This window comes from Oncorhynchus tshawytscha, linkage group LG04 (assembly GCF_018296145.1).
Source record: "Oncorhynchus tshawytscha isolate Ot180627B linkage group LG04, Otsh_v2.0, whole genome shotgun sequence".
NCBI lineage: Eukaryota > Metazoa > Chordata > Actinopteri > Salmoniformes > Salmonidae > Oncorhynchus > Oncorhynchus tshawytscha.
This window is the reverse complement of record NC_056432.1, coordinates 23997122-24020579: the sequence shown is the minus strand read 5'-3', so window position 1 is coordinate 24020579 and position 23458 is coordinate 23997122. Positions and strand designations below refer to the sequence as shown.

General features: G+C 41.7%; 1 protein-coding gene across 1 annotated transcript; it reads right to left on the bottom strand.

The window, feature by feature from the left end:
- Window positions 1–1690: 1690 nt before the first annotated feature.
- LOC112248387 (hepatocyte nuclear factor 1-alpha) lies at window positions 1691–23242 on the bottom strand. The gene is made up of 10 exons (XM_024417350.2): window positions 22665–23242; window positions 19630–19829; window positions 8432–8612; window positions 8077–8279; window positions 7723–7868; window positions 5627–5768; window positions 2836–2982; window positions 2567–2682; window positions 2317–2398; window positions 1691–2067 (listed from the first exon to the last, which is right to left on the bottom strand). Exons 1-10 carry the CDS (start codon window positions 22949–22951, stop codon window positions 2048–2050), a joined length of 1524 nt encoding a protein of 507 aa, XP_024273118.1. The 5' UTR covers window positions 22952–23242; the 3' UTR covers window positions 1691–2047.
- Window positions 23243–23458: the final 216 nt, after the last annotated feature.

Sequence of the window (23458 nt, the reverse complement as noted above, 5' to 3'; positions counted from 1 at the left end):
GCGAGTGAGCTGTGCATGGTGAGTTAGTGGATTATAATTTCCTCCTCATATTGTAGCCTACAATATGTCTCCACAAGCCTAGGCTATTGATGCAGTCATTTTCATTGGTCTCAGTTTGTCAGTGTCAAAGTATCCTGTCATTAGGATAATTTGTACAGTATTAAAAAATGTTCTTCCAAAGTCTCCAGTCATGTACAAAATGACAGAATTGCAAGAAATGCATTTATAAAAGGCACATTTATTTCCAGAACCTAGGCAACTAAAAATGTTCCTGTTGCAGCTGTTGTCAGTCCCTCTACTGCTCTATGCCAATACACAAATGCGATGATATGCCTACAATACTTTATTATAAAGGGGATTCTTTTTTTAATGCGTTCCGATACCTAAGAGCGAGGTTGCAGAGCCCCCCCAGGTGCCAATTTACAAATTAATCACTGGTTCGGTGTACCTAATAAACTGTTCGTTGAGTGTATGTTTTCATTGTAAAACAGGGATCAATGGCTCAGCAGTTTTTGCATTGATTTAGGTGAGGCTGTTTATAATGGTTTATCTCTGACCTCAGATCAGCAGTATAAGTCTGACACCCTGTGTACTAAGTACACTGTTCAAATCAAATGTTCTGTCTAATAGTAAGGCAGCTTCTTCAAGTGACTAGACTGGTAATTGGCAGTGAGTCTCCCTGATGTACAGTACCATTCAAAAGTTTGGACACACCTGCTCATTCCAGGGTTTTTCTTTATTTTTACTATTGTCTACATTGTAGAATAATAGTGAAGACATCAAAACTATGAAATAACACATGGAATCATGTAGTAACCAAAAAATTGTTAAACAAATGTAAATATATCTTATTTGAGATTCTTCAGAGTAGCCACCCTTTGCTTTGATGACAGCTTTGACATTCTTGGCATCCTCTCAACCAGCATCATGAGGTAGTACTTGTTCAAAGTTAATTTGTGGAAATTCTTTCCTTCTTAAGGTGAACGGAGGATCTCTGCATGTGTGGTTCCCACCATAAAGCATGGAGGAGGAGGTGTGATGTTGCTTTGCTGGTGACACTCAGTGATTTATTTATAATTCAAGGCATACTTAACCAGCATGGCTACCACAGCATTCTGCAGCGATACGCCATTCCCATCTGGTTTGCGCTTAGTGGGACTATCATTTGTTTTTCAACAGGACAATGACCCAACACACCTCCAGGCTGTGTAAGGGCTATTTGACCAAGAAGGAGAGTGATGGAGTGCTGCATCAGATGACCTGGCCTCCACAATCACCCGACCTCAACCCAATTGAGATGGTTTGGGATGAGTTGGACCGCAGAGTGAAGGAAAAGCAGTCAACAAGTGCTCAGCAAATGTGGAATCTCCTTCAATATTGTTGGAAATGCATTCCAGATGAAGCTGGTTGAGAGAATGCCAAGAGTGTGCAAAGCTGTCATTCAGGCAATGGGTGGCTACTTTGAAGAATCCTTTTAACCCTTTTTTGGTTACTACATGATTCCATATGTGTTAGTTTGGATCTCTTCAATATTCTACAATGTAGAAAATAAAGAAAAACCCATGAATGAGTAGGTGTGTCTACATTTTTCTTCAGCGATACGTTGCTTCAATATATCCACATAATTTTCCTGCCTCATGATGCCATTTATTTTGTGAAGTGCACCAGTCCCTACTGCATCAAAGTTTCATAGTTTTGATCTCTTCACTATTATTCTACAATGTAGAAAATAAAGAAACTCATGAATGAGTAGGTGTGTCCACATTTTCACTGGTACTGCCTGTATCTGGCAGAATGGGAAATATGGCTTCTCTGGAAAATGTTACTGCAGATTTTTTCTGTAGATTTCGTAAATTTGTGTTGCGTCTTTATTCCAGTTCTCTACCTACTGTAAAACACCTCCTCTAACCCCAGCCCTTCACATTACATAGTAGTTACATTCTGTTGCTACTGTGCAGTAGAGACCATATGTTCAGGAATGTAGGAGTTGATGTCTGCCGGCGAAGATGAGAGGAGGTGAGGTGGATGAGTTTCAGGGAGGATAAAACTATAAGTTCCCAGAGGAAACTAGAAAAAAGCGATAGTAAGTTATTAGTTTCCAGGTTCTCTACTAACATTCCAATTACAAACCTGCATTTAAAATTCCCTATTTTCACTGCCAACTAGAGAATACCATGGGTTATATTTATATTTTACCATGGGTTAAATGACTTTGAAATATGTGTTACGCTAAGGTTTTTTTATGTCTTGAATCTCCCCTGTAGTGTCAAACTGCATCTTCACGGAAATATTCCACACCAGAGTGATGTTTAATACCTGGCACAGGTGAGGGGGATTGCAGGTGTAGAGAGTCATCCTGTATGGGTTCTGTCTCCTCCTCAGGGTCTGTTGTCAGAATCTAACCAATGCAAAAGTAATTATCAGATTCAATCCACATTAATACTATTTCTGATCATTAGCCGGTGAGTCTAGACTTTTCTGTACCTGTATCCTATAACTTAGCCTATATGTAAGCGAATATTAATGGCATCACTTTCATATTTGTTAATATTTGGCTTCACAGTACCTGTCTGACTGCGCTTAGACTGGTCAGTGTTCCAAGGCTGCTGCTGTCAGTGACAACCATGGCTTGGGACAGTAGGCTGGATGGAGGGTAGGGAGACATATCGGACTTGCTGTACACTGCAATGGAGAAATTGAGAGCAGGCGCAGAGATACTTTATGAAACCCTTGTTAGTTCTAGCTGTTTTATTATGTCACGTATTCCTTGTTTCATAAATGTATTTATGTCAACAGGGCAAATGAAGGAATAACATGCTGCCACTGTGGCCTTACTGTGACATGGAAGCCCTGTCATGGTTGCCATGAAAGGACTGTGGCCCATATGATTCTGAAACTGCTGTGTGAGTTGCTGCTGGAAAGAGATTGGCTGAAGGGTGGTGAACCCATCTCCCATGTTGTTGATGACAGGTACTGTTTGACCTGTTGACCAACATAGGCCAGGAAAACATGGATTAGGCTACTTTGTAAATGTCAATTAAAGTTTATCTGACAGTTTTCTGATCATCACTAGAAAAGGAAACAATACACTAGATATATTTTGAAATTATCATTTGATAATATGCACAGACTTAGAGCCATTTGAGATGTTTTTATTTTACCTTTATTTAACTAGGCAAGTCAGTTAAGAACACATTCTTATTTTCAATGACAGCCTAGGAACAGTGGGTTAACTGCCTGTTCAGGGGCAGAACAACAGATTTGTACCTTGTCAGCTCAGGGATTTGAACTTGCAACCTTCAGGTTACTATTGCAATGCTCTAACCACTAGGCTGCCCTGCCGCCCGCAAGTGTAGAATTTGTATTTACAGTCTGAGGTTTACATACACCTTAGACAAATACATTTAAACTCAGTTTTTCACAATTCATGACATTTAATCATAGTAAAAAATTCCCTGTCTTAGGTCAGTTAGGATCACCACTTTAGTTTAAGAATGTGAAATGTCAGAATAATAGAAGAGAGAATGATTTATTTCAGCTTTTATTTCTTTCATCACATCCCCAGTGGGTCAGAAGTTTGCATACACTCAATTAGTATTTGGTAGCATTGCCTTTAAATTGTTTAACTTGGGTGAAATGTTTCAGATAGCTTCCCACAACAAGTTGGGTGAATTTTGGCCCATTCCTCATGACAGAGCTGGTTTAACTGAGTCAGGTTTGTAGACCTCCTTGCGCGCACACACTTTTTCAGTTCTGCCCACAAATGTTCTATGGGATTGAGGTCAGGGCTTTGGGATGTCAACTCCAATACCTTGACTTTGTTGTCCTTAACCCATTTTGCCACAACTTTGGAAGTATGCTTGGGCTCATTGTCCATTTGGAAGACCCATTACAACCAAGCTTTAACGTCCTGACTAATGTCTTGAGATGTTGCTTCAATATATCCACATAATTTTCCTGCCTCATGATGCCATTTATTTTGTGAAGTGCACCAGTCCCTCCTGCATCAAAGCACCCCCACAACATGATGCTGCCACCCCCGTGCTTCACAGTTGGGATGGTGTTCTTCGGCTTGGTCATTATGGCCAAAACAGTTATATTTTTGTTTCATCAGACCAGAGGACATTTCTCCAAAAAGTACGATCTTTGTCCCCATGTGCAGTTGCAAACCGTAGTCTGTTTTTGTTATGACGGTTTTGGAGCAGTGGCTTCTTCCTTGCTGAGCAGCCTTTCAGGTTATGTTGATATAGGACTAGTTTTACTGTGGATATAGATACTTTTGTACCTGTTTCCTCCAGCATCTTCACGGGGTCCTTTGCTGTTGTTCTGGGATTGATTTGCCCATCTCTAGGACACAGAACGCGTCTTCTTCCTGAGCGGTATGACTGCTGCGTGGTCCCATGATGTTTATACTTGTGTACTATTGTTTGTACAGATGAACGTGATACCTTCATGCGTTTGGAAATTACTCCCAAGGATGAACCAGACTTGTGGAGGTCTACAATTTCTTTTCTTGAGGTCTTGGCTGATTTCTTTAGATTTTTCCATGATGTCAAGCAAAGAGGCACTGAGTTTGAAGGTTGGCCTTGAAATTCATCCACAGGTACACCTCCAATTGATTCAAATGATGTCTATTAGCCTACCAGAAGCTTCTAAAGCCATGACATAATTTTCTGGAATTTCCGAGCTATTTAAAGGCACAGTCAACTTAGTGTATGTAAACTTCTGACCCACTGAATTATAAGTGAAATAATCTGTCTGTAAACAATTGTTGTAAAAATGACTTGTCATGCACAAAGTAGATGTCCTAACTGACTTGCCAAAACTATAGTTTGTTAACAAGACATTTGTGGAGTGGTTGAAAAAGTGTATGTAATCTTCCGAATTCAACTGTATTAAGGATCCCCATTAGCTGCTGATAAGGCAGCAGCTACTCTTCCTGGGGTCCAGCAACATTAAGGCAGTAATGTTCTGAGCCAATTGTAATTTTCTGAGGGCCCTCTTTGTGGCACCTGACCACACGACTGAACAGTAGTCCATGTGTGACAAAACTAGGGCCTGTAGAATCTGCCTTGTTGATTGTGTTGTTAAAAAGGAAGAGCAGCGCTTTATTGATAGACTTCTCCCCATTTTAGTTACTGTTGTATCAACATGTTTTGACCATGACAGTTTTACAATCCAGGGTTACTCCAAGCAGTTTAGTCACCTAAACCTTTTAAATTTCCACATTATTTAGTGCAAGATTAAGTTGAGGTTTAGTGAATGATTTGTCCCAAATACAATGCTTTTAGTTTTTGAAATCTTTAGAACCAACGTATTCCTTGCCACCCATTCTGAAACTAACTGCAGCTCTTTGTTAAGTGTGCAGTGATTTCACTCGCTGTAGTAGCTTTACTCAAAGCCAGTGGCATGTCAATAGTAAAGATTGAAAAAAGTAAAGGGCCTAGACAACTGCCCTGGGGAATTCCTGATTCTACATGGATTATGTTGGAGAGGCTTCCATTAAAGAAAACCCTCTGTGTTCTGTTAGACCGGTAACTTTTTATCCACAATATAGCAGGGGATGTAAAGCCATTGCACATATATTTTCCAGCAGCAGACTATGATCGATAATGTCATAAGTTACCTATGAGGAGAGAGGACTCTCCCAGACTCATGGCGCTGGGCAAGGAGGCCATGACGAGTCCCTGGGGGGGAGAAGGCGAGGCAGACAGACTGTGGAGTGAGGTCAGGGTGCTTACTGGGGGCAGTGGACCACCTCCTGATACCTGAGATGGGAAAGAGGGTGGTTGGCAGTGACAACCACAGCCATAGATTACTGTGAGGATTGAGATGCTTTGTAAACTCAAAGGTTTATGATGGAGGGAAGTATTGTACGATCTTACTAGTTTTATGCGATATGGCTTTGTAATTTCACTGGCTTACATGATGATCTATCACTTGTGATGATATGGATTGCGATCTCATTGGCTTATATTATGATGTAATAAATATGGTTTGCTATCTCATTGGCTTATTATGATGTAATATGAGTTGTGATCGCATTTGCTTATTATGATATATTGTGGTTCGTGATTGGCTTATTATGATATAATATTATTTGTGATCACACTGGTTTGCATGATGTTGTGGTGCAGTTAATAATCTCTGTATGGTGATGTGTTTGCGATGATGTGTATTGCGATGATGTATATTGTGATTATGTGAACATATTTGCTGATCTCTCTGGTTTGTGAAAATGGAAGGTTGTTTGTGATCTCACTGGTTGGTGACAATGTGTGTCAGATTGTGATATGGTTAATGATTATACAGTGCATTCGGAAAGTATTCAGACCCCTTAATTTTTCTCACATTTTGTTACGTAACAGCCTTATTCTAAAATTGATTAAATAGTTTTTTCCCCTCACAAATCTACACACAATACCCCATATTGACAAAGCAAAAACATGTTTTTAGACAGTTTAGCAAATTTGAATATCACATTTACATAAGTATTCAGACCCTTTACTCAGTACTTTGTTGAAGCACCTTTGGCAGCGATTACAACCTCGCTTAAAACTTGGCACACCTGTATTTGGGGAGTTTCTCCCATTCTTCTTTGCAGATCCTTTCAAGCTCTGTCAGGTTGGATGGGTGTAGTGTTGCTGCACAGCTATTTTCAGGTCTCACCAGAGATGTTTGATCGGGTTCAAGTCCGGGTTCTGGCTGGGCCACTCAAGGGCATTCAGAGACTTTTCCCGAAGCCACTCCTGCGTTGTCTTGGCTGTGTGCTTAGGGTCGATGTCCTGTTGGAAGGTCAACCTTCGCCCCAGTCTGCGATCCTGTGTGCTCTGGAGCAGGTTTTCATCAAGGATCTCTCTGTACATTGCTCTGTTCATCTTTCCCCTGATCCTGACTAGTCTCCCAGTCCCTACCAAGGAAAAACATCCCCACAGCATGATGCTGCCACCACCATGCTTCACCGTAGGGATGGTGCAGGTTTCCAGGTTTCCTCCAGACGCAACGCTTAGTTGAATCTTGGTTTCAACAGACCAATCTTGTTTATCATGGTCTGTGAGTTCTTTAGGTGCCTTTTGGCAAACTCCAAGCGGGCTGTCATGTGCCTTTTACTGAGGAGTGGCTTCCGTCTGGCCACTCTACCACAAAGGCCAGATTGGTGGAGTGCTGCAGAGATGGTTGTCCTTTTGGAAGGTTCTCCCATCTCCACAGACGAACTCTAGAGCTCTGTCAGAGTGACCATTGGGTTCTTAGTCACCTCCCTGACTAAGGCCCTTCTCCCCCGATTGCTCAGTTTGTCTCGGAGCTCTACAATTCCTTCGACCTAATGGCTTGGTTTTTGCTCTGACATGCACGGTCAACTGTGGGACCTTATATAGACAGGTGTGTTCCTTTCCAAATCATGTCCAATCAATTTAATTTACCACAGGTGGACTTAAAAACATCTCAAGGATGATCAATGGAAACAGGATGCACTTGAGTTCAATTATTGAGTCTCATAGCAAATTGTCTGAATACTTATGTAAATAAGGTATTTCTGTTTTTATTTTTAATAAGTTTTGTAAAAATTCAAAACTGTTTTCGCTTTGTCATTATGGGAATATTGTGTGTAGATTGAGGATTTGTTTGGTATTTTAGAATAAGACTGTAATTTAACAAAATGTGGAAAAAGGGAAGGGGTCTGAATACTTTCCAAATGCACTGTATAATGGTAGGTGATCTCACTAGTTTGTGATAGTGTGTTTCCAGGAGTGTGTGGCTGGGCTCAAGTTGGGTGGGGCTGGCCAGGTGGCCTCCCAAGCCTCGGTCTCCACTGCGACCCCTTGCTGATCCTAGACTGTCACATGGGATTTGCTGGCTGTACTTCATGCCTGGAAGAGTGTTAGGATGAGTTAGGATCAGGTGTTTCCTGGTATAAGGACATTTTGCACCCTGGCAGTCTTGGTTCTGTTCCTCTGTAGCGCGGTACTAATAATAGTACATAACAGAACATCTGAGGACAACATGAATGATTAATTATGCTGTTTGTGGATTAAATTAATTAATATTTTTATTCACTTTGGTCTTAGTGAGTGATACCTTGTACAGGGCTGTGTGAGAGAGTGTGGTTGGTGGTGCTTGCTGATTGGCTGGTGTAAGGCGTATCGAGAGCCAGTTTATGGCGGAATGCCTCCTCCTTGCGGCGGTTAGCAAACCAGTTGTACACTCGTACCTCTGTCACCAGGTTAGAGCCCAGTCCAGCCAGCTGGGACGGAGACACACCCCTCTGGAGACACTCAACCCTGAGGGAGAGCCAGAAAGGCCCCAGAGCAAGAAAAACGTGTTTAAAAGGGGCACGCTAAAATGACAATGACAGCTCCTCCATTGCACTGAAACTGGGAACATTTCTTACCATTTCCATTATTTTTAATCTGACCCCTCCCCTCTATCTCACCTGTTACACTCCTCCACGAATCCCTCTCGCTCCTCTTTACTTGGGTTCTTCTGTCGTTCATAGGCGTGGAATAGGATTTGCTGGGAGGCAGGTCCCCATTTGAACCTGTTCCTCCGTCCTTTCCTTATGTCCTCTCCCTGCTCCTCTCCGGTCCCAAGGCCATGACTGGCATTGGTAAACTCTGCATGGAAAACATGCATATTTTTGTATTGTTCATCTGCTATCGTCGTATTAATATCAGTATTTACATTAGTATCAGTATTATTCAGACAGGATTGTGTTATATATATTTTTAATCATAGGGATAATTCACAGGAACTTAATATGTTACATATTGGGTAGTAACGGAATACATGTAACAGGGGTTACTTACGTAATGGGCAATTGGGGCGGCAGGTAGCCTAGTGGTTAGATCATTGGGCCAGTAACCGAAAGGTTGTTAGATCGAATCTCTGAGCTAACAAGGTAAAAATCTGTGTTACATCCGTCGTCGGAATGAGACCAAAGCGCAGCGAGGAAAATGTACAGCTTACTTTATTTTAGATGAACACCCAAAAACCACAAAAGATCAACAAACATAAAATTCCGCAGGGCTATACAGCAGCTGTGCAAAAACAAGATCCCACAAACTCAGGTGGAAAACAGGCTGACTACGTATGATTCCCAATCAGAGACAACGGTAGACAGCTGCCTCTGATTAGGAACCATACCTGGTCAACAAAGAAATAGAAAACTAGAATGCCCACCCAAATCACACCCTGACCTAACCAAATAGAGAAATAAACAGGCTCTCTAAAGTCAGGGCGTGACAATCTGTCGTTCTGCCCCTGAACAAGGCAGTTAACCCACTGTTCCTAGGCCATCATTGTAAATAAGAATTTGTTCTTTAACTGACTTGCCTAGTTAAATAAAGGTTAAAAAATATATATTTAAATTCCACGGTAATGGAATTACGCTTTGACTTTAAATTGTATTCCAAACAAAAAACATTGATTTCAAAGTTTAATAAACCATTCAACTCTATACACAAGGACTACTTTGAACAATGTACACAGACAATTGAACAAAAACACGTTTACTAGAAGAAGCGTGCAGATGCAAAGTTTGTTTGGTAACAGAATTACGGTCAAATCTCCCTCAGTTTTTTCTGCGATCACGTTTACCAAAAACTGTTAAATATCTGCTCTGAATTAAGATTCAAAGATGGCTTCAAAAATAACTGGGTGTCAGCTATGACATGACACCTTGAGTTTGAAAAACAAATAGTTTGGTTATTGAACTACAGTAAGTGAAGTGGTTTTACATCTGGCAATGGAATTATGGTAACGGAATTCAGGGCCAGCTCTAACCTTTTGGGGGCCCTAAGTGAAATTGCGTGCCGTGTTGGTAATTCGACCATGATTACTACAAGTTTAAATAGCTGAGTATACAAATTTACCAATTTGAAATGTTGTTGCTGACTTGCCAGTGTTCATTTTGTAACCAATAAATGACGAAAAATACTTGTCAACGACCTATTCCTGAAGCCCTGGGGAAAAAAAATGTTTAACCTTTATTTAACTAGGCAAGTCAGTTCAAATCAAATTCTCATTTACAATGATGGCCTAAAAAATGACCTAACTATTACAATTACTTATAATTTTATGCTGAACAAAAATATAAACGCAACATGGAACAATTTCATTGATTTTACTGAGTTACAGTTTATATGAGGAAATCAGTCAATTGAAATAAATTCATTAGGCCCTAATCTATAGATTTCGCATGACTGGGAATACAGGGCCTCGGGATCTCGTCACAGTATTTTTGTGCATTCAAATTGCCATCGATAAAATGCAGTTGTGTTCGTTGTCCATAGCTTATGGCTGCCCATACCATAACCCCACCACCACCATGGGGCACTCTGTTCACAACACTGAGATCAGCAAACCAGCAAACCGCTTGCCCACACGACGCTATGCACGTGGTCTGTTGGACGTACTGACAAATTATCTAAAATGACGTTGGAGGCGGCTTATGGTAGAGAAATTAACATAAAATTATCTGGCAACAGCTCTGGTGGACATTCCTGTAGTCAGTATGCCAATTGCACACTCCCTCAAAACTTGAGATATCTTTTTTTCATTGTGTGACAAAACTTCACATTTTAGAGTGGCCTTTCATTGTCCCCAGCACAAAGTGCACCTGTGTAATTATCATGCTGTTCAATCAGATTCTTGATATGCCACACCTGTCAGGTGGATAGATGATCTTGGCAAAACCAATTTGTGCACAACATTTTTGAGAAATACGTTTTTTTGTGCATATGGAAGGAACATTTCTAGGATATTTTATTTCAGCTCATGAAACATGGGACCAACACTTTACATGTTGCATTTATTAATAATTCCATGTGAGACTAATGGACATTACATTTGACATGACACGCCTTTTATCTGTTTTGTCCAATCCTAAAAATGCATGCAGAATATTTCATGTAATTCTTGGCAGAATTGACTTCTTTCAGTTGCACGGTCTGATTGAGCTAATCTGCCCAGCTCTCCCGCACAGCTTCCAAGCGGTCACATCAGTGACTCATCAATCTTTTTGAACTGATGCGAAGCCAGAACACTTGACTTGTAACTGACCTCATATAGAAACAATGTTTATTCTCTCTCTTACTTTCATGTAGGCTACTTTTACTTTGATCACATTAGAAGCTCTATTTTCCCGTGTGCACTACTACTCTCTCATCTGTGTTCCCGCAGTCCGCAAATGCAAGTTGCGGATGTTGTTTTTTTGTGCAATTTGTTGTAAAAACTACTTCTAGCATTTTTGTAAAGCTCAAATGATCCCCTTTCAAGGAAACCATTGTTATTTACACCTTTGACGGTTATGATAGGGAGAAAATCAGAGCTGTAAATTGTTGAACCTGTAGCCAAGGCTTTATAGCAGAGATCATCAACTAGATCAGGTATTCACAAACTGGGGTATGTATACCCCCAGGGGTACGCACAATGCCATCAGGGGTACGCCAAATAAAAATGTGATTCACTTGTTTTTTCTTGTTTTTTCTTTTTTTCTTTTTTTTCACATTTTCATACAGTCCATTTATATTTTCCAACATTGTTATACATTTGGGTGAGGTTTTTTTCTTGCCTGAGTAGCCTTGTTTCACTGCCAAAAATAAAATGAAACCATCTAGTGTTCAGCGAAATAACAACACAATGTCAAATACAGGTAGCCTAGTCAAATAATTAACATCCAATCACATTAACCGTTACTCTCTCGCAGGAATTCCACTAACGGTCTGTACGTAGCCAAGCGTAGCTGCTGCTCATTCAGTTTGAAAATGGATATATGGTAAAAATAAAAAGTATGGCCGGTGTCCATAGAAACACATACCAGCTCTACTGGTAGTACTGCTACTACCAGCAGTACTGCACTTGTCGACGACACAAGTTGCTCTGCTAGCATCTCAGTAATTCTACATTTGTTGTAAGCCCAACTAGCATGGACACTGACAGTAGCTCCCTTACCCGGAAAAGCACCGAACAACAGACAGAGACATTGGACCTTCGAAGACGTGCAAATTTGATGAGAACTACATTGATTTGGGGTTCACTTATATTGGGAGTAGTGCCTTTCCTCAGCCACAGTGTGTTATATGTGCAAAAGTACTATCTCACAACTCGATGAAACCTTCACTCTTGCGCAGACATTTAGAAACAAAACAGGCCAATATGAGAATTAAGACTACTTTAGAGTAGTAAGAAGTGTATAAAAGCAACAGATACCATTAATAAGAAAGGGCTAGAAGCGTCTTATATGGTGAGCTATCGAGTGGCTAAGACAGGCAAGCGCCATACTATTGTGGAGGACTTAATTCTTCCTGATGCCATGGCTATGGCAGTGACACTGCTGGGGGAAAAGGCCCAAAAATCTATACAGACAATGCCTTCATCAAACAATACTGTTTCAGGACGCATCAGTGACATGGCAGGAGATATTTTGAAACGATTACTGCTTTGCATACAAGCCAGTGAATTCTGTGCGTTACAGCTGGATGAGTCATCAGACGTGGCGGGCCTGGCACAGCTCCTGGTATATATCCGTTACATTTATGGGAGGTCAATTAAGGAAGACATCCTCTTCTGGAAACCAGGACAACAGGAGAGGATATTTTGAAAGTACTGGACAGCTTTGTGACATCAAATGGACTTTGGTGTTCAAGATGTGTTGGTATCTGTACTGATGGCGCAAAAGCCATGACAGTGAGACATAGTGGAGTGGTAACGCGCATGCAAGCAGTTGCTCCTGACACCACTTGGGTACACTGCAGCATCCACCGGGAGGGTCTTGCTGCCAAAGGAATGCCTGACAGCTTGAAAGATGTTTTGGACACTACAGTGAAAATGGTTGACTTTGTTAAAGCAAAGCCCCTGAACTCTCGTGTATTTTCTGCACTATGCAATGATATTGGCAGCGATCATTTAACGCTTTTACAACATACAGAAGTGTGCTGGTTATCAAGGGGCAAAGTATTGACACGTTTTTTGAATTGAGAGATGAGCTTAAAGTTTTCTTTACTGACCATGATTTTCACTTGTCTGACCGCTTGCATGATGACGAGTTTCTCACACGACTGGCCTATCTGGATGATGATGTTTCTCCCGTGAATTATCAGAATTTAGGATTATAGGGACTTTCCGCAATTGTATTCAATGTGCGGGACAAAATTGAGGCTGTGATTAAGAAGTTGGAGCTCTTCTCTGTCTGCATTAACAAGGACAACACACAGGTCTTTCCATCATTTTATGATTTTTTTGTGTGCAAATGAACTCAAGCTTACGGACAATGTCAAATGTGAGTTGGGTGCGCAATTATGCAGGTACTTTCCCGAAACGGATGACACAAACAACTGGATTCGTCAGCCTGCCTCCAGTCCACTTACCGATATCTGAACAAGAGAGCCTCATCGAAATTGCAACAAGCGGTTCTGTGAAAATTGTATTTAATCAGAAGCCACTGTCAGATTTCTGGATTGGGCTGTGCTCAGAGTATCCTGCCTTGGAAAATCGAGCTGTTAAGACACTGATGCCCTTTGCAACCATGTACCTATGTGAGAGTGTATTCTCAGGCCTCACTAGCATGAAAACTAAATGCAGGCGCAGACTGTGTGTGGAAAATTATTTAAGACTGAGACTCTTTCCAATACAACACAACATTGCAGAGTTATGTGCATCCTTTCAAGCACACCTTTCTCATTAACTTGTGAGTTATTTACATGTTTCGATGTACAAATAAGGTTTTATATGTAAGATGGTTAAATAAAGAGCAAAGTTATTCATTATTATTATATTATTATTTGTGCCCTGGTGATATAAGAGCTCTTTGTCACTTCCCACTAGCCGGGTCGTGACAGAAACTCACACTAATTCTTATGTTTAATAAATGTATCGTGTGTGTGGCAGGCTTACCATGGTGGCAAAAAACAACATTTGAGAGTACGCTGACCCTGGTGCTAGAGGAGGTGCGCAGCTGGAGGTTGAATGTTTGAAGGGGTACAGGACTATAAAAGTTTGGGAACCACTGAACTAGATTAATCCGTGGGCCGATTTTTTTAGAGAGTGGCTAGTCGGGGTCCGGAACATAATTACAAATATTTTGTAGACAGCAAATTGACCGCAAGAAGCCCAAACAGATATAATCTTTGACTAAAACATAATAATTTCAAACCTTGCTTTACATTTGTATACTGTCACATGTCTCTATTATGCATGGGAATACTTGAGAACAAAATGCTTAAATTAAAATCCCTTTGAGCTGATTTCCTGGTCTTTTTACAGTCTTTTAAGTCCAAAAATGAAGAATTGCAAGGCCAAAAAAAAAAAACATTTGGCCCGCGGGTCGCTAGTTTGGGAACCCTACTTTATAGCCTATATGGTTAAATATGGCTGGCATTGGTTACAATCTGCCACATTATCAATGTTGCCAGTTAAGGTATAAGAGGGGACAGTAGGCCTAGATGGACAAGGCTATCTGAATGTGCACATAATGGAAGTTAGAGGTAGCCTAAATATTCATTATTTGATACAACAAAAAATGCATTGACTTATTTGACAAAAACCAGACTAAAATTGTCCAGAGTTTTAGTCAACTAATAATAACTAAAACTAAGGATGGATAAAATGACTCAAACGTGATTGACTAAAAATGAATTTTTAGACTAAAACTAAGACTAAAACAAAATCTAAAATAGCTGCCAAAATTAACACTGTGACATGGGCTAATTGAGAGACTGTCAGTGACATAAGAAGAGAAAAACTGCTGATGCACTACCAAATGTAGATATTGCACCTTTAATGTTGTACTATTCTAACTCTTGACTAAGTTCCTTTTTTTTTAATAAGAATCATTTGGGTCGGGGCCCCATAACAACTGGCGCAGCAGTCTAAGGCACTGCATCTCAATACAAGAGGCGTCACTACAGTCCCTGGTTCGAATCCAGGCTGAATCACATCTGGACATGATTGGGAGTCCCATAGGGCGACGCACAATTGGCCCAGCGTCGTCCGGGTTTGGCCGGGGTAGGCCGCCATTGTAAATAAGAATTTGTTCTTAACTGACTTGCCTAGTTAAATAAAGGTTAAATAAATAAATAAGTAAAAAATAGCGGTCACTTATGTAGCTTATACCTGGAACCAGCCCTGACATCATGGGTCTTTGATCTGTAAGCTACTATACAGAAATGCATAATTATGGACAGGAATATCATTCTCTTCATGGTGATGTATCCTGAATAGGTACACATTTGGGTATTATTCTACACACTGGCTATTACTGTAATGAGCTCTGGCCCCAAACAAGACCACATTTGGTTTGTCCGGACCAGACTAAATCTTAAACAATCATAGACGTCTATGTTTCACAGGTTTGGACATCACAGTACAGCACAGTAGAGAACAGTACAGTACAATACAGTACAGCACGGTAGAGAAAAGTAGATATGTTAAGTACAGTATACAGTACCCTACTCTAGTGTGCTCTACTGTACTGCACTCTGTTCTCTACTGTGTTCTACTGTACTGTGCTCGCCAAACTTGAGAAACATAGTCTATGATTGGTTCAGATTTGGTCAGGCAAGGGCGGGCTGACCAAATTTCAACTACTTTTGAACGCCCATGGACGTCCGGTGTCGGGCAGTGCTCAATGGGTGAGGATGCTTATTACAGTAAATGGAAAGAGGGTAGGTGGTAGGTGTCATGGTAGGTGCCAGTAAGAGCTGGGAGAGGTGGCATTAACTGGAGAGAGAGAGTAGAGCGAGAGAGCGGCAGAGTGAGAGGAAGGGGTTGTCCAGACTTTTTTCACAGTCTTGTTTTGACCACGAAATGACATAGAGAAAAAGTTATGAGCTGAACATAACAGTATGCCAGTGGAAGGGAGGACAGTGGCAACTGAGATCCAACTGTGGTTTGGGACTACTATGATTTCCCATTGTAGCCTATTTAATTTGTAACTAGTGCACTGGGAGTCGGGAAGCAAGTTCAGGGAGTGCATCATTTAATAAACAAAACAAGAAACATGAACACCGCACAGACAGGAAACTGAAACGGAAACCAAAGGGAGTGACATATATAGGGAAGGTAATCAGGGAAGTGATGGAGTCCAGGTGAGTCTGATGACGCGCAGGTGCGCGGAACATGGTAACAGGTGTGCGCCATAACATAACGAGCAGCCTGGTGACCTAGAGGCCGGAGAGGGAGCACACTGACACAATTGCAGTAATTCCGTTAAAGATTTGGTAACAGAATTGAGTTTTAATGACTTAATAATTCATAAACAAACTATATATCAGCAAAAATACCAACTAATCGGTACCTTTACCTACCTTTACTTGCTACTGCTGTGAACTTTCATCATCTAGAAAATATCTTAGAGATATGTAGGTTTTTGGTAATGGAATCACAAGTCACTGTTTCTTAAACTTACAGACGGCATGTAATTTCGCCAAAACAAAATATAAGTGTTGATATTAGTTGGCAGGGAGCTTTACTTCAACATTATGTTTTGATTTACTCATTTCTAATACTTTTAAATACTTCTTCTGGTCTAAGACCCTCTTTACATCTGTTTGACCAGAAATCAAAGCCTTTGCTTATTCCTACATTTTAGGATGGACAATTGTTGAAAATGTATATATAAAATGTATATAGGTTTCATGTGACACCTAATTTGACATGCTCCAATGAACTTCATGTTGGTGTTCATGGCAGTGGTCCATGGGTCATCTGTTTGTTCAACCGCACACCTGCCTGCAATTGCTAATAACCTTAATGCAACTGCCAGACTATATGTGATAAAGTGAAAATCTGAGGCCCGCACCTGTCCCTAACCCGTTAGTATAGAAAATGCTCTGTAGGCAGTCAGAGACAGCAGAACTATTTTTTGACAGGGGGTGCCTGATTTAGATATGTTTCTGCTTATAATTTCCTTCATTTTGGTAGGATATTTGTTAGTTAACTTGTCAATTATTAGATACATGCAGTTTCTCTTCTGCCATTAGGCTATATGTTGCCCTAGAAGACTAAATAAAACCTTGCTCTCCAAAAATAATGTCATAGATCGATAGTTTGAAGTTCTCAGTCATCTCTGCTTCTTTCGCTGAGCAAAGACTTTTAGGGACCAGGAAGAAAATGCAATAAATAACAACAAAAAGCTTCTCTATGCTACATTTCCAAATGACATCGGTTTGACTGGTTGTAAGGAAATAGAGTGCTGTGAAAATGAACCAACACGTTTCTGATAAGATTTCAGTTTGTCTTGAATGCATATTTTATGTGGTTGAGTTGTCAGCGTTTATGATGCTGATAAAGATGGCACAACCAACAGACGGTAACTAACTGCACATTCGAATTCTCCCAAGATGCTGAAAGAAAGAAATCATATTTCTCCATTCCTTTTCCGGAGTCAAAATTTTGCCTACATGTGGTGTCATTTTACTGCAAGAAATAATGTATTCTGCAGGAGTTAATATTAAGGCTATATTAGAGATTATAGACCTACAGTCAGTGTCCAGATTTCAGTTTCCATTTAACTCATCTGAACTGTAGGCTACAGTTCCCTTGACGTGCCATAGGCCTATTTGAAGTCCCTATCTTATGACTTTAGAATGCCTCACATAACATCGCCGGCACTGCTATCATCCTCTTTTACCACTTCACCAAATCTTTCCCAAACAGTCTATTTTTCTGGCCCTCCCTTCTCTTTTTCAACTCTCAATTTCACAGCTTTTATCTTATTGAGTTAAACTCAGATTGTTATTTTTTGCCTCAGTGGATGAACATGAACTTTTCCTACCTGTAGCTTAATTAGCCTTATAGGCTTCACACTAATGCCATATAGCCTCAATATAGCCTATAAATTGCACAACAATTATACATTTATGTTCTGAGGGCAAAAAGGGGGGGAGTATTCAATGTTTTGTAGACTCAGTGTAGATTTATGGTAATTAATTGTGAATATTAATGAATGAGGTAGTCATGATTTGACATACACTACCGTTCAAAAGTTTGGGGTCAGTTAGAAATGTCCTTGTTTTCCATGAAAACATACATGAAATGAGTTGCAAAATGAATAGGAAATATATTCAAGATGTTGACAAGGTTGTAAATAATTATTTTTAATTGAAATAATAATTGTGTCCTTGAAACTTTGCTTTCGTCAAAGATTCCTCCATTTGCAGCAATTACAGCCTTGCAGACCTTTGACATTCTAGTTGTCAATTTGTTGAGGTAATCTGAAGAGATTTTACCTGATGCTTCCTGAAGAACCTCCCACAAGTTGGATTGGCTTGATGGGCACTTCTTACGTACCATACGGTCAAGCTGCTCCCACAACAGCTCAATAGGGTTGATATCCGGTGACTGTGCTGGCCACTCCATTATAGACAGAATACAAGCTGACTGCTTCCCTAAATTGTTCTTGCATAGTTTGGAGCTGTGCTTTGGGTCATTGCCCTGTTGTAGGAGGAAATTGGCTCCAATTAAGTGCCATCCACAGGGTATGGCATGGCATGGCGTTGCAAAATGGAATGATAGCCTTCCTTCAAGATCCCTTTTACCCTGTACACATCTCCCACTTTACCACCACCAAAGCACCTCCAGACCATCACATTGCCTCCACCATGCTTGATAGATGGCGTCAGGCACTCCTCCAGCATCTTTTCATTTTTTCTGCGTCTCACGAATGTTCTTCTTTTGATCCGAACACCTCAAACTTAGATTCGTCTGTCCATAACACTTTTTCCAATCTTCATCTGTCCAGTGTCTGTGTTCTTTTGCCCATCTTAATCTTTTCTTTTTATTGGCCAATCTGAGATAAGGCTTTTTCTTTGCAACTCTGCCTAGAAGACCAGCATCCAGGAGTCGCCTCTTCTCTGTTGACATTGAGACTGGTGTTTTGCGGGTACTATTTAATGAAGCTGTCAGTTGAGGACTTTCTCATACTAGACAATCTAATGTACTTGTCCTCTTGTTCAGTTGTGCACCGGGGCCTCCCACTACTCTTTCTATTCTGGTTAGAGCCAGTTTGCTCTGTTCTGTGAAGGGAGTAGTACGAGATCTTCAGTTTCTTGGCAATTTCTTGCATGGAACAGCCTTCATTTCTCAGAACAAGAATAGACTGATGAGTTTCAGAAGAAAGTTCTTTGTTTCTGGCCATTTTGAGCCTGTAATCGAACCCACAAATGCGGATGCTCCAGATACTCAACTAGTCTAAAGGACAGTTTTATTGCTATTTTAATCAGAACAACGGTTTTCAGCTGTGCTAACATAATTGCAAAAGGGTTTCCTGATGATCAATTAGCCTTTTAAAGTTATAAACTTGGATTAGCTAACACAACTTGCCATTGGAACACAGAAGTGATGGTTGATGCTAATGGGACTCTGTACGAATATGTAGATATTCCATCAAAATAAATCAGCCGTTTCCAGCTACAATAGTCATTTACAACATTAACAATGTCTACACTGTATTTCTGATCTTTTCTTACGTTATTTTAATGGACAAAAAATTTGCTTTTCTTTCAAAAACAAGGAGATTTCTAAGTGACCCCAAACTTTTGAACGGTAGTGTAAATGTTACACTTAGAGAGTCCATACTGTAATGTCATATTGCAGTACAGGCAGGGTCAGCTTATCAGCTGGCCAAATACTCACGCTGGCTAATCTTGCCCTGCTTCCTGACATACCAGATGTATAGAGCAGCCCGTTTCTGGTTCTTCATGGGCGTGCCTTTGTTGAGGTGTTGGGAGAGATGGGACTGGTTGAGGCCTGTGGACTCAACCACCTCTCTCTGGGGGAGGTTATGCTGCTGCATGTAGCTCTTCACCAGTTTTGCCACATGCCATGGATCCTTCCTATCACACACAGACACATACACACACAGACAAAACTCATGCGCATAAAGGGAGGGAGGGAAAGAGAGGGATGTTGGCAAAAGATAAGGGGACGCACAGTAGGGCAAAGTCCAGCTCTCTCCGGTCACTTGAAATAATACCCAGAAATATAGCCTACTTGCTGTGACACAAACCTTAATGGCTAGCAATAGTACATAACATAGCTATTATGTATATTAAAATATACAAAAGCTTTATCTGTGTTTGATACATTTTGATACTAAGGCATGATTTGTCAAGTTCTGTGTTTTCATGCTAATTATTGTACAATTGCCAACTTTAAGGTATATACAATGAGCAGTTATACCATAATATGAGGTATGAAAAAATGAAATGGCCTTCCAAGTTGTAGTAAATATTGACTAACATCTGTTCTCTCTCTCTCACACACACACACACACACACACACACACACACACACACACACACACACACACACACACACACACACACACACACACAGAATAAGTACACACACACAGCACATTTCTGTTCATCTTAACCCATGCATGCAGTTCATTCAACGATAGAAATGGCCAGAGAATAATGCTGGGTAATTAGTAATCAGGAAAGGAGGAACCCTCCTTTAAATCCACCTCAGAGGCCGAGAGAGATCTCATAAAGAGAAAGAGGGGGCAGGAGAATGAGGGAGGAAGGGGGGAGTGGGGGCAGGAGAATGAGGGAGGAAGTGTTCAGTGGAGCAGGAGAATAAGGGAGGGAGTGGAGTAGAAGAATGAGGGAGGAAGGGGGAGTGGAGCAGAAGAATGAGGGAGGAAGGGGGAGTGGAGCAGGAGAATGAGGGAGGAAGGGGGAGTGGAGCAGAAGAATGAGGGAGGAAGGGGGAGTGGAGCAGGAGAATGAGGGAGGAAGGGGGAGTGGAGCAGGAGAATGAGGGAGGAAGGGGGAGTGGAGCAGAAGAATGAGGGAGGAAGGGGGAGTGGAGCAGGAGAATGAGGGAGGAAGGGGGAGGGAGCAGAAGAATGAGGGAGGAAGGGGGGAGTGGAGCAGGAGAATGAGGGAGGAAGGGGGAGTGGCGCAGAAGAATGAGGGAGGAAGGGGGAGTGGAGCAGGAGAATGAGGGAGGAAGGGGGAGTGGAGCAGTAGAATGAGGGAGGAAGGGGGAGTGGGGGGCAGGAGAATGAGGGGGAGTGGGGGCAAGAGAATGAGGGAGGAAGGGGAAGTGGAGCAGGCAAATGAGGGAGGAAGTGGGGAGTGGGTGCAGGAGAATGAGGGAGGAAGTGGGGAGTGGGGGCAGGAGAATGACGGAGGAAGTGGGGAGTGGAGTAGGCAAATGAGGGAGGAAGTGGAGAGTGGGGGCAGGAGAATGAGGGAGGAAGTGGGGAGTGCCTTAGGTTAATGAGGGAGAAAGTGAGGAGTGGAGTAGAAGAATGAGGGAGGAAGGGGGAGTGGAGCAGGAGAATGAGGGAGGAAGGGGGAGTGGAGCAGGAGAATGAGGGAGGAAGTGGGGAATGGAGCAGGGGAAAGAGGGAGGAAGTGGGAATGGAGCAGGAAAATGAGGGAGGGGGTGGGGGCAGGAGAATGACGGAGGAAGTGGGGAGTGGAGTAGGCAAATGAGGGAGGAAGTGTAGAGTGGGGCAGGAGAATGAGGGAGGAAGTAGGGAGTGGAGCAGGAGAATGAGGGAGGAAAGGGGGAGTGGAGCAGGAGAATGAGGGAGGAAGGGGGAGTGGAGCAGGTTAATGAGGGTGAAAGTAAGGAGTGGAACAGGCAATTGAGCGAGGAAGTAGGGAGTGGAGCAGGTTAATGAGGGAGAAAGTGAGGAGTGGAGCAGGAGAATGAGGGAGGAAAGGGGGAGTGGAGCAGGAGAATGAGGGAGGAAGGGGGAGTTGAGCAGGTTAAGGAGGGAGCAGGTAAGGAGTGGAACAGGCAATTGAGGGAGGAAGTGAGGAGTGGAGCAGGAGACTGAGGGAGGAAGTGAGGAATGGAGCAGGGGAATGAGGGAGGAAGTGGGGAGTGGGAGCAGGAGAATGAGGGAGGAAGGGGGAGTGCTTTATCTATGTTTGATACATTTTGATACTAAGGCATGATTGGTCAAGTTCTGTGTTTTCATGCTAATTGTTGTACAATTGCCAACTTTCAGCTACATACAATGAGCAGTTATACCATAATATGAGGTATTTGTTGTAGTTTGAAATGTGGTGAAAATGAAATGGCCTTCCAAGTTGTAGTAAATATTGACTAACATCTGTACACACACACACACACACACACACACACACACACACACACACACACACACAGTAAGTACACACACACACAGCACATTTCTGTTCATCTTAACCCATGCATGCAGTTCATTAAACGATAGAAATGGCCAGAGAATAATGCTGGGTAATTAGTAATCAGGAAAGGAGGAACCCTCCTTTAAATCCACCTCAGAAGCCGAGAGAGATCTCATAAAGAGGAAGAGGGGGCAGGAGAATGAGGGAGGAAGGGGGGAGTGGGGAAACAAATTTGATAAAGACCAAGAACAACTCACTTATTTGTACTCTTTTCTTGGTGAGAAAACATCAGGAAAAGATAGCAGAAAATAAAGAGAATGGAAAACAGAATCAAGTAACCACCCTAAAATGTATTTGTTTTTAAATCATTTTTAACAAATGAGTTGGACATTGTTTTGAGAAATGAAAGCTTGTGTGAGAAAATAAAACCACAGCAAAGGGATGTGCCAATTTTGTTGTTGTATTAATAGATGAGGTTTGATGAAATGAAGAGATTGATGTGTATGTTGTTAAGGAGAGGATAGGGTGGAGGGCAGAGATTTGGAAGCTACTTACTGCAGAAGTTGGTCGACCAGAGCCCTCTGTCTGGCTGCCTCCTCTGAGGGTAGTGCCTCCAGCTCCTGGAATATTGGTGGTGTAAAATCCATTTCTCCCTCCTCCGAACTCTCTCCATCTCCCCTGTCCCCCTTCTCTGCTCCAGGGGTGACCCTCTCTTGCTCCAGTTCTTCCAGTGCTTGGACCAGGACCTCCCGGGACAGTCCAGAGCCCAGCAGTGCCCAGATAAGCTCATTCTGGAGATTAGTCAGACGCCCAGGGCCCCATTTCCTCTCCTCTCCCTCCATTACACTGTTGCCTAAACCTTACCTCACTAGCACAACACACAGACTACGCAGGCCACAGGTCACAAACATACACATATTCACACACTAAGACAGACACACTGCAGTCAAGCGCTTACACAAAAGACAAATAATTGTGGCTTCTGGAGTCATTACCTTTCTGTCTTTCTTCAGTTCAGGAAAATACATTTCATTTTCCCCCATTCAATTTTCTTCTTGTCTCGTTCTGAGCTATCTGGTTTAAGCCCTCCACCTGCTGTTAAGCTTTCAAATGTTTAAAAAAAAATGTTTATCTTCCTCCCCCTTACTCCCCATGTGCTCTCTTTGAACTTTGTCCCCATCTCCCTCCATTCCTAAAAGTGAGCAAAGTGCAGTCAAAAACTCTAAATGAAAATAAACTTTTCCTGTCACGTGCACATTCATACAGGTTCCTTCCTGTATAACACACATACATGAAAGGTTAAAAAAATAATACAACCATTACAAATTATCATGTTAATTTTTTTTCAA